An 11,851-nucleotide genomic window follows, 5' to 3' on the forward strand; every position below is an offset into this window, starting at 1 on the left:
TTCAGGAAATGTATATTACAATATACAGTGGTGGAATAAACATCTAAAGGTGCTGTACTTGAATGACAGGTGTCTCTTTTGGATCAGTATCAGGTGCTGTGTTCAGTTCTGGATCCAGGCTGACCACTGTACAAAATGTTGACAACTTTTTGTGTATTTTTTCTTCTTCTTTTACAGAAATTGATGCCACGTTCTTTCCATTCCTGTTTTCTGACAACGCTGAATTCCAGACTGATTCTGTAGGCTGTAATCCAAAGGGATTGCTCTATCTCCACTGTATTTCTCCCACCACCTCCTCTGCTTTCCCTCTATCTTCTCATCTCTCACTTGGTCTTCATCCTCCTGTCTCTAGGAGAGAGTGGAAGGAATGTGTCAGGCCCTTTGCCCTTTCATGCACTTGTTTTCCTGTGTAAATTACTGGGAAATGGAAGCTTTCCGTGAGAAGAGTCTCGATCTCCTGAGGAGAGCTGAGTATAGCGGAGCCTATCAATGTATGCAGTGGCACCTATAAGCAGCCCAGTATACAATTATAATGGTTTAAGTTGAGTGTTCTCCCCAGGACTACGCTACAGCTGCTCTGCATTTAAATAAGGACCAGCAGAGGTCCAGCAGCTGACACAGTGATCCAAGAAGCTGTGAATGATGGTGATGATTTCTCACTTTCTTTTCTATGTGGTGTTCGTTCACTTGGGTTTCCTCTCCTGCAGGTCACACTGGTGTGGCCCAGTTACTGACGTCTTCTGATGAAAGGAGGGGACGTAAAATGATATTTAGCAGATAGTCCGAAAGATATTACACAGTCAGTGTTTTGTAGGAATGAAGTAATAAGACAGTGGAATAAAACATGAATTAACACCTGTGTTTTAGCACAAATTTGAAAAGGAGAATCAGACTAATTGAGTGGACTGTGCTATTAGCTCAAAAATCCAGTCATTTTTCATTTGATTTAGTGATTTAGTGCAGTCCACCAAAACTTATCCTTGAAAGAATTATTGAAATTCCTGGCAGTAAATTTAATGGGCCAGTATTAGTTCAAGATCTAGCAATGATTCTAATTCATATCAACAGAGCTATAATACATGAGAGATGGGGCTGTTTAACAGTAATAAATAAACTTAAAATCTCATTGGACACACTCCTCTTGTCTATTTATAACTAAATGAAACCAGGAGTCAAGCAAAACCCAGTGAAAGTAATGTTCTTTGTTATGATTACTGTATTTATAGCCTATATTGTAATGTATTACATTTCTCCAGCTCTTTAATTTTTACAGTCTTGTTTACTCATGGTGATGGTCAACCTGCCTTTGCTTGTACTCATCCTAAAAATGGTTTATATTTTCATGGATAGTTCAATGTCACTTTGAGGGAAAACAGTTGAAAATTAGCTTTGCACTAACACTGACAGATTCACAGTGATCTTCATCATTGTGCATTGTTTCTGTACATATTTAAAAGTCCTCAGAAACAGAGATGATGGCACCCTGAAGGTGAAAGGGTTAAAGTGTCAAACATGAACCACCTAATCCCTGGTTTGTTGCATGTTGATTCATGTTTCTCCCTCCTTTCATTTCCTGTTGTTTGTCTATAACTGTCTAATAAGAGCGTGAAAAAGTATCAAGTATCAAGTTTGAGTGAATGAGCGAGTTAATTGTTTTACATGTTAAAGTCAAATTTCCCTTTTCTTTTGATTTGCATTTCAATCTTTTTATGCTGCTTGTCTTTCTTTTTTATGTTTTTGATGTATTATGTGAATCACTTTGAATTACAATTGTGTGTGAAATGTACACCTAAACCTAGGGTGGTCAGTGAAATTCAAAAGATTTGGCAACTTGCAAATGAATTTGCTAAATAGGTACACTGAGGTGTGACGTGTATCTGGATGGCAGAAACATGGTCCAAATATGCACTTTCTTGCAAACTCCAAATTCCACTGACTGTCTGTTAGGGCCCTATAACTGTTACATAATGCATATTCTACATATTCTACATGTCAGCCACACATTGCTGATGAAATCCCTTAATTTATGGACCAGCTCAAGACGAGTCACCCATTGTGGAATGTCTGCTGAAACGGTGTTTGACCTTTTAAAGTTTTTTTGTTGTTTTGTGTTTCCTGTATCAATCTTTAGCAGTAACATTTATAATAAGGCAGTACAACAGGGGCCTATTTTTAGACAGTCCACAGTGACTCATCCTGCCTTTTTTAAGCTTCCACTGCACCTCTCTCTTTACATTTCCTTCACTGACCATTTTTTTCCCTAATGCATTGATAAGGTTCTGTCTGTGAACGCATCTCTTGGCCGTCTGCTTGTCTGTCTTTCCACCACTGTCTGCCTAGCTGCCTATCTACTGATTCATTTATCACACATACTTCTCAGCCTCGTCAAAGTGACATCATTGTCCACTCCTTTGCAGCTTTTAAGAAACCCCAAACCTCCAGGAATCCATATTGCCAGGGGCCAACATCCTCTGGAAAAACATCTGGGAGAAACTCAACAATAAACCAGTGATTTACACCAATTAGATAATTCCAACAGGACAAATTCTGGGTCAAGCGCCCGCCTGCCCTCCTACGCTCCCTGTCAGGCTCAGGTGAGTTGGATAGTCTGTTGGCAAGTAACGGGTTAGTGTCTGTCTCCCCCTACACCTCGTCTCATCCCTTCACCCCCCCTTAATCTCAGAGGGCTATATATTGGAGGTCGTGACTCGTCTGCATCTTAAGCATCACTTGCACCCACAGACACTCGCAGACATACAGACACAGACGGGTCTGGTTCATTTTGAGCGACGGCACAGACGAAGAGCAGACTCTGGCGATGAGGTCCCTGCTGAAGCTAGTTGTGATTCTGTTTTGCGTCCCGAGGGGAGAGAGCCACTGGCTGAGATCACTGATTGGTAAGTACTGGCTGAGGGGAAGGTTGTGACCTATGACCTGTTGGCTAAAATCTCATTTTTGCTTGCTTCGACACCACTTTAATGCCTTTATTTTATGCCTCTCAGAAGTTATAAATCTTTAGTTAGAGTATAAATGAATGGTGTTTCAATGTGGACTGGAAATTAGTTATTCAAATTAGTTGTCAGCTGTATTTTTTGGACAGCAGATGTATGGATGATTCTTTCTGCTTTTTCTAGATCAGAAACAAGAAACAGCAACTCCACACACATCACTTAATGAGGACAGAAGAAGCAGATATCCAGCTGAAGAAGAAGCCTCAGGTGTCGGGTCATCATCCAATCCTGTCATCCCGATCCCAGTCCGGTCACGCCGCTCAACTCTGGACTCCCAGTGCGGCCTGCGCTCCATCCTGCTCCAGGTTCGAGACCTCGGGCTGGGTTATGACTCTGATGAGACTGTCCTCTTCAAGTACTGCAGCGGAACGTGTCCCAGGGTTCGCTCCAACCATGACCTCACCCTCACTAACCTGCTGCTCAGTGGGGTACTCCCCCTCCCAGCACCAGGAGAGCTGTGGCACAACGCACCCTGCTGCAGGCCCACCCACCATGAGGACATGGCCTTCCTCGATAACTTGCACCGCTGGCACAAGGTGGAGAAGCTGTCAGCTGCAGGCTGCAGCTGTGTCGGCTAGATGACTGAGAGTAGATGGGTGGAGGGGGGAGGTGAGAGGGTAGGGGGCTGAATGTACCCCGGTGAAGGGGGAGGTAAGAAGGTATGGATGCATGTTTGTTAGGATGCAGTGATTCTTAGCGGAAAGGTCTGCTGGCAGGTTCCCTGGTGAAGTCTGTAAATGAGGAGTTTAATTCAAAAATGACATTTCATTGAGGAAGCTGAAGCCTATTCTCATGAAGTTATTTATGTCAAAATCAGTGAGCATAAACTTAAGCTATTTTCCCTATCACCTTTAGGTGAAAACTTCATAAATTCAATTTTGTTGATTTAAATGTTTTGACTTAAACTGGTGATCTCATGGGCCTCAGTTGGATTACAATTTTATTACATTTGGCTCATGCAAGCTTTAAGAAACTATTCTGATGGCAGTCAAGCTAAAAAAAATCAGGCTGCTTTTCTTAGTTCATGAAGAGTCTGCATTTGAGAAAAGGGATTGTTCATGATACCAGCAATAAATACATATGTGGAATTACAAGCTCTTCAAATGTAAATACTTTTTTTTTTTTTTTTTTTATAAACCAAGGCATTGCTTAGGCTGATTTTGCCCTATTGTTTCACTTAATTTCAAAGTCACACAGTGTTAGAAAAAGGGAAGAACAAAGACATGATTCTACTACAAACTACTTGACTAATTTTGTAAATAAGCTGAAATGTATTTATTTTAAATCCTCAGTGCAGTTTTGGGGTTGACAATTGAAGGGATCATATGTACGAAGCTGCATAGATACACCGGTAACGCAGCTGAGTGAGTTCTTTACAATTCAGACTTATTCATCAAAGGTCCAGCCACAGTTTAAAATGTATTTATGTAAGATAAGTTATTTATTTATTTGATGTCATTATGTTTTCATGCTAATTAATTTATTTTGTAATGTGCTCATCTTTATGGTCATGCTGTGTACAGTTCCTAATAAAGATAATCTTGTACCAAAGTAATCAGTATTTGTGGAAATTTCATTGGTGTAAAAAAACAGAAATTACACAGTTTGATGTAATTTACATAAGAAAATGTTTATTCAAGTTTTTGTATAAAAATATATGAAGACCTAGATCATTTCTTTGTCTTTGTCTTTGTGTCATTTGTATTAGTTAGTATGCTCATCACTTGCTTCACAAAAACTAAACATGGGGGTTTTCATACCACCATAAGATTCATCAGGTTTTAAAGATGTTTACAGACTGTATGTTTCTGAGATAACAGAAAACATTCCTCTCAGTATGCAGGTGTCATAGGCTTTTGACTACTTTCACCGTCTCTATGTGGCCATCGTATCCTCTTCTGTCTCCTCTGGCTCTGTCCCCCACACCTGGACACGCCCCTCCATGGCAGTGAGAAGGCAGGTCTCTGTGGGATGGAAGGACAGCGACTGGACAACAGCTTTTCCCACTGGCAATTTCAAGGACAAAGACCCCTGGAAATCAGAGAGGCAGTTAAATATTAGAGTTGTGTAACAGCTTTTCATATAAAGTTCAACCTTATTTGGATTAAATTTGGTGGGCAGATGGCTTCTGCTTAAAAAAATGTTTATTTGTGTGCTGGTGAACAAGTTTGACAACCTGGACTTCCATGTGCAATATCACATTCAGCGCTTGAGGTTTGTACTGAGTGCCTTCTAGCTTCCCCCTTTTTGTCTGTGAGTTCTGTTCAACTATTAAACCTGCTATGCTAATTACACTTTGGAAACAAACTTAATGTTATGGATGCTTACCTCCACCAGGTCCCAGCAGTAGACATGTCCGTCCTCTGAGCAGCTCAGGACATGCGTGTCTTTACTGGACAGACAGCAGTCCAACTTGTAGCCCTTCATCTTATGTCCTGTATACCTGAGTGAAACAAACAAAGCATCAAGATTTATGTTACGTTTGAATGAATATGAATCATAGTTAATAAATGTAAATAATAAATTGTAAACCTCCAGACTCCACATACAGTACATGCACACAGCCTGTATATTGTGTGTGTGTGTGTGTGTGTGTGTGTCTATTTAAAAGATTAATGAACCCTAATGCTGCATCCCAAACTTTACAAGTGTAAATGAGACTTAACAGCACTCACTCTCCTAGCATTTCTCCTGTGCTCTTATCCAGTAGTCTGACTGTTGAATCCAAACTGGAGCTCAAGGTGCACTGACCATCCTGACTGAAACACACACAGGTGATGGGACCTGGAACACACACACGTTAGAGGAATATGCTTTTATGACATATGAATGTTGAGAAAAAAATGTTGTAAAAAAGTTTACTGACTGCTAATGAAGTCCACATGCAGCTGTCCCATTCTCAGGTCATAGCGCCTCACTCTGCCGTCCACCGATCTAAACAGAAGATAATTTCAGAATTGTGTGCCAGTAAAATCTTAAGATGAAGTCGCTGCTTAACTGGTAATGGAGGGATGATAAAACAGGGGTCACATGGTCTACTCTTTGCTGCAACTTAAAAATGAAAGCTGCTGCAATCTGAATTATCAGGAGACAAGCAGTGTGTGAATTTATGATCCCCAATATTTGAATTAATTTTTGAGGCAAAAACCACGTCACGTTTTCTCACCCAGTAAGCAGCTCATGTTGTGCGACCTTCACGCTGCTGATGCTGTCCCGAGCCTCATCTAGAACCTGGATGGGCTCAAATCTTCTGGACCTGGTGTCCCAGCACCTAACTGTCCCATCTATGGACCCTGGATGAGGAGAGAACACACAGACACCCAGACCACAATTAGATATAATATATACACCTGTTACTAAGAAAATATTAACACAATTAGAATCAGTTAATGTTGATGAGATGGTCACAGTTTAACATAAATACAGGCCAGGTACCTTACAAACACACTTCAGTAATCAAGTAGTAAGACTGCACTATCCAGAGCCAACACACAGTTTATATGGAATCATATATTTTGCATTACAGGCACTTTACTTGAGTGAAGACTCACCAGATAAGATAACAGTTGCCTCCTCGTTGAACTGGACACAGTTGACTTTCTGTGAGCAGAAAATGTGAGTGAGATATAAAACACTGAATAAAATGAACAAATAAAACAAAGGTATAGAGACACAAAAAGGAAAAGGAAAGTAAAACTATGCAGGTATAACAAATAAACATGAAAAGGCTTTTAAATGAAATGGACATGACAAAAACACAGTAACACAGAGTTCTGATGGCAGAACTGACCCCTGCATGGCCTCTGAGTTTGCGTGTGACCTGGCCTGTGCCGACGTCCCACAGGATCACTGTCTTGTCAGAGCTGCAGGAGCAAAGCTGGCTGTTGTCATAGGAACTGTGGAAGCAGCAAGTGAGAGAAAAGCACTGTTATTTCAGGCAGGAGTCACAGAGGTGTGTTAATGAGATATTGTGTAGTTGAGTATCTACAGTAGATATCTCCAGAGAGAGCATCTCACTATTTCTTCATTCTTCATGTGTTTACAGCATACATTTATTTACACTTATTTACTCTGCCATTTTTGCCAGATTACTGAAATAACCTCCCTGGCACACTGTGGAGGCGGCTGTGACAAGTCTCACCCATCAGCATCCAGAACCTCGTATCCGTGTCCACTGTATGTCTTCAGCAGGGTCCCTCTGCTCACACTCCACAGCTTTAGAGATTTGTCACTGCCACAGGACAGCAGGTAGTTCCCATCAGCTTCCCGAGCAGAGAGACATGAGACAGAGACAGATATAAGCTAATGACATTTAGTGGATGACTCGTGACTCACATAGAGGGTTCACACCAACTGGGAAAAGCTGGTGAGTTTACTATCACAGAAACTAGCAAATATTCACATTTGTGAAGCTGGCTTAGAAAACGACTTCAGCTGTTTCTCATTACAAGCAAACAACTAATGCCAAAAGCTCAACAGTCTCTACATTAAGATAATACACGTGTTGGGTCTTTCTTACCGTTGAAGCGAACAGCCCTGACAGCTCCTTGCTGACAGTCTATGGTCCTGAGCAGATGCTGAGGAAGCTGAGGAGCCTGAGGTCTGGGCTGAGGAAACGCCATGACATAACCTGAGTCAAAACATGACAAAAACATGTCAGCTACACGAACAACTTATATATACTATACACTGCTACACAGCTATTAGCTAGGTTAGTATTACTTCTTGTTACATATAGATGAAAGCATTAGCTTGCTTTCTCAAAGTAAACAAACGGAAGTTACCCAGAAACCTAATAGTTAATTAAATTTGTGGGTTACGTTTTACAGTTGTAGTTATCTAGTTTTATTGTTCTACTTACTTAGTTAGCTTGCTACAACCGAAATCACTTTCAGAGCAGTGCCATGTTGACAGAGTCCTGGTGCAACTACTATAATACTAAGAATATAAACAATTATTATTATTATTATAAAAGTATCTCCAATTTGACACAGCTAACACCTCCTTCCATTCATTTTACTCATCATGTTTGCTAGTTCGCGCAATGCACACTGGGTTCAAATACTCTTGTCAAAATAAAAGTTCAAAAGCCCTTTTCCCCCTTTATCTTAGCCTGTTTATTGCGGTGGACTTTTACTTTGAAATTCACCGGATCTCACTAACCCCCTCTTCTCCGTCCACTAAGAGGCCCGTCAGCTGTCTTTCGGTCACCGGAATTTAAAATTCCTCGTTTTAATCCACAACAGGAGGGCATTATAGGAGCGTATTATGTCCTCCAACAACATGGCAGACCCGAGGAGACAAAATAAGATTTTAAGGTGAGTATTTTCCACAACAAATACAGCTTTATTTTATGGAATTAGCTAGCCACAGAGCTCGGTTAACGGCTAGCTAACTAGCTAACCTCTATCACAGATCATGAGTATAGCCTGAAGGGATTAGCTACTTGCTGATTCAGCAGTAGGACTTAACGTTATATACCACTTAAAAGCCACCACATAATAATAATTAGATAATATGTTGTCGGCTGTCTGTGTGCGTAATTGTACTGCTCTGTTGTAGTAAATGGATTTCCACCTGTGTTTCACTGCTATTTGCCCTTGTCTTCCTCACGACAGTCAGTTAACATGTCGGTTTGTCTTTGGGCTTCTTTCAGTCTATTGCCACAGCCAGAAATACTTTCCTCGAGTGACACAATAATTAACTGGTGGAAATCTTGTGCAAAGCTTACCCAGAAAAGTAGGGGCTGTTAGAGCAGCAGATCAATGCCCATGGTTTTTAATAAGATGCTCAACAATCACATATGGGTGTGAAGTGATACTGTAAGAATATCATAGGACGAGGGGTGTATGAGTGATCACATATAAAAAATGAAGTACTTGTTTGTTTGATTATGTGTTTGCTCAGTATATGTTTGTACTGTTGCAGGTACAAGCCCCCCAGCACAGAGACCAACCCCACCCTGGAAGACCCCACACCTGACTACATGAACCTGCTCGGCATGATCTTCAGCATGTGTGGACTGATGCTCAAGGTGACATACAGACACACATGACTCTGTGACTCCCACCCCTCCCTTGTCCTCTACCTCTATGTATGTGTGTGTGTGTGTGTTTTGTGTTTGTGTGTCAGCGGTAGACCTTGGTCCAGCCCAATTGTTCCATTTAGAAGTTAAAGGTAAACTCACCTTTTAGATGAAGGAATGCTTTTGACTTCCAGCACTAAGCACAATAAACACAACAAAGAGGAGTCAGCAGCAGGCTACTGTGGCTTCCCAGTCCCATACTGGATCATTTGTTTAATTGTTTGTCTTGTTGTTGATGTAAAATGTTTTGCTTAAATTATTTCCTAATAATATCTCTTAATTTATTAGGCAAAGATTAGCAGTTACTTAGATGTGGGGTTTTCTGCTGTTGTCCAGATATCTCCTGTTTGAGTTTGCCTGTCTATCTCCAAAGAAATATCTGTTAACTAGAAGAACATCTGATGTCCCATTCATTCATATCAAATCTGGTCTTTCTAGTGTCCCATTAACTTGCACAGCTGACCTGTGTGTTTGTGTTTCAGTTGAAGTGGTGTGCCTGGATTGCAGTCTACTGCTCTTTCATCAGTTTTGCAAACTCTAGAAGCTCAGAGGACACCAAACAGATGATGAGTAGCTTCATGTGAGTATACAATACTGTGTGTTTATGCATACATGATATGCTCTATATGCATGTTCTCCCTGTATTCCTGGATGAAGTGACTTGAATCTTATCCTAAAAAACCGATCATATCACATCATTGTTTTTACAATATTATAATAATAAGACTAACAAAAATGTGTTATTGAACTTTTACTTTTGTCAGTAGTTTTATCTGATGTAATACAAAATGGTGGAACACATTTCATCATATTGATTAATCATATTAATTATTGAACTTTTTTCTCTATATTGCTGTGTGTATATTGTGCATTTCAACTCTTGGTCATGAAAAGGCCAAATAAAAGTACTGCCTGTTTACATTATAATCTTGAATTATGCAGTTTCAAAGCTCTACATTAGACCTTGCTTGTGCTTGCCATTGGGACTTCAGATCAGCCAACTCTAATGTCCAAAAGCTTTTAACTGTGTGACCTCCAGGGGTACATTTCCATTTGCTTATAGAAGAGTACTACAGCAGGGGCACTTGTCCAGGCCTGGCAGACAAATTGTAGAGAGGAAAAACCTTCTGGTCCATCGTCTAGATGAGGTTGTATTAAAGATGAGCTTGATGCACTCATAGTTTAGTAACACAAAATGTTTGGCTCAGCAAATAGTGTCAGACGATGAACTTAATGCACCAGTCTCATGTGCATAGACGCTGCTTCAAGGCCAGTTTTAGGACATTTGTCAGTAGCCAAGATATGATGTAAGTATCCCTGTGTTATTAAACAAAGGTGAGTGCCTACACAGGATGAAAGTGTGGTGGAGGGCAGGTATGTCATTGAGGTTATCAGGTGAACCTGCCTTCACATACGTTTGGATAAATTACCCCAGAGTGGCTTCAAATGGCTCAGGGATGAATTCTTTATACCCCCTCATATTAATCAAGCCTGAGCTCAACTGCAATATTTCATAATATGCCAACTTTGTAAGAAAAATATCTCACTGAATAATTAAAAGAGAACTGGAGTGTGTTTTTGCTTAATAGGCAATAAGTGAAAAGTAATTTTAAAATGTCACACTCCACAAACAAAGGTGCTCAAAGACTGCAACAAATGCAAACAAGAAAAAAAAATCCAATGTAGCAATACTGTTTGTCTACACCCTGATGATGCCAAAAGGTGTCAGCCCTATATTATCAAAGTTTTTTATTATCCTGACAGAATTATTTTTAACTCGCGCAATAAAAATGACATAAATTCATTAAAATACGGAGGCAGGAAGGTCAAGGACTGTCGGATTGTGACTTTCAAACTATAATCGTACGTGTTACATGATGTTTTCTGCCCCTTTCCTGTGCTGTCCGCAGGCTGTCCATCTCAGCAGTTGTGATGTCCTACCTCCAGAACCCACAGCCAATGTCGCCGCCATGGTAACCACAGGCCAACCACAGAAAAGAAAGTGAATTGTGGATGATGCTGGAATGAGTGACGAGACAGCTGATTGGCCCTCCTGGCCATCAGTGAGGAAAAACAGACTGAAAGGAAGATAATTTGATAGAAATGGAAGAGGAGAGAGAAAACAGATGGCCAGGAGAGGTGGACAGTAAGGAGGACACTACGTCAAGATCAAGAGAACTAATGGTTTTTGACTGTGTGCTCATGTTTTTCTCTTTTTAACCTTTTCTAAGTCTTTTGGTTGTTGATGAAAAATTTAAATTTTACTGTTTGGCTGATCTATTGTAGGACGTCGTAAATAAACCTGTACAGTTTTAAAAGGAACTGCTGGCTTTTGTTTGTCTTTGGAGGGAAATATTAATGCTATGCTCACAAGTTACAATATTTACTTGTCTAGAATTAAGTATTAGCCTAGTGGTAATTATAACTGGGAATCCCAACAACAGGAAGTGTTTTAAAAACAAACTCGGATGCCTCTCATCAACATAAGTCATTTGTTTAATTTCACTTTAATTCAGTGTACTTTATTTCACCAGGAGCATCTACTCAGTATCAACACAGCCTTCCAGGGAGCTGGTCTACTGGTTAAGAATTCAAGGTAACCATATCCTAATTTAATGTTAATTTGATTTAAATCTCTTTATTCATATTGCATTTAATCAGAATACAGTTAATAACAACATGAGGAAAAGTACAATTAAGAGAAGTACTAAGTAGCTATTCAATCATGGTCTAAATTACAGTAATTATTAGCAAG

General features: G+C 40.2%; 3 protein-coding genes across 3 annotated transcripts; 2 read left to right on the plus strand and 1 right to left on the minus strand.

Moving 5' to 3' along the window:
* Positions 1-2,474: 2,474 nt before the first annotated feature.
* Positions 2,475-4,566, plus strand: LOC108880803 (persephin). Its single transcript, XM_018672514.2, has 2 exons — positions 2,475-2,897; positions 3,135-4,566. Exons 1-2 carry the CDS (start codon positions 2,819-2,821, stop codon positions 3,587-3,589), a joined length of 534 nt encoding a protein of 177 aa, XP_018528030.1. The 5' UTR covers positions 2,475-2,818; the 3' UTR covers positions 3,590-4,566.
* A 56-nt stretch (positions 4,567-4,622) lies between these two features.
* Positions 4,623-8,052, minus strand: wdr83 (WD repeat domain containing 83). The gene is made up of 10 exons (XM_018672511.2): positions 7,873-8,052; positions 7,531-7,641; positions 7,153-7,273; positions 6,802-6,907; positions 6,563-6,611; positions 6,178-6,304; positions 5,878-5,945; positions 5,687-5,795; positions 5,340-5,454; positions 4,623-5,042 (listed from the first exon to the last, which is right to left on the minus strand). The coding sequence occupies exons 2-10, from the start codon at positions 7,631-7,633 to the stop codon at positions 4,887-4,889; spliced, it is 954 nt and encodes a 317-aa protein (XP_018528027.1). The 5' UTR covers positions 7,634-7,641; positions 7,873-8,052; the 3' UTR covers positions 4,623-4,886.
* Positions 8,053-8,160: 108 nt separating this feature from the next.
* wdr83os (WD repeat domain 83 opposite strand) lies at positions 8,161-11,418 on the plus strand. Its single transcript, XM_018672515.2, has 4 exons — positions 8,161-8,329; positions 8,940-9,045; positions 9,579-9,676; positions 11,007-11,418. Exons 1-4 carry the CDS (start codon positions 8,280-8,282, stop codon positions 11,071-11,073), a joined length of 321 nt encoding a protein of 106 aa, XP_018528031.1. The 5' UTR covers positions 8,161-8,279; the 3' UTR covers positions 11,074-11,418.
* The last annotated feature ends 433 nt before the right edge of the window (positions 11,419-11,851 follow it).

This window comes from Lates calcarifer, linkage group LG5 (assembly GCF_001640805.2).
Source record: "Lates calcarifer isolate ASB-BC8 linkage group LG5, TLL_Latcal_v3, whole genome shotgun sequence".
In the NCBI taxonomy this organism is placed as follows: domain Eukaryota; kingdom Metazoa; phylum Chordata; class Actinopteri; family Centropomidae; genus Lates; species Lates calcarifer.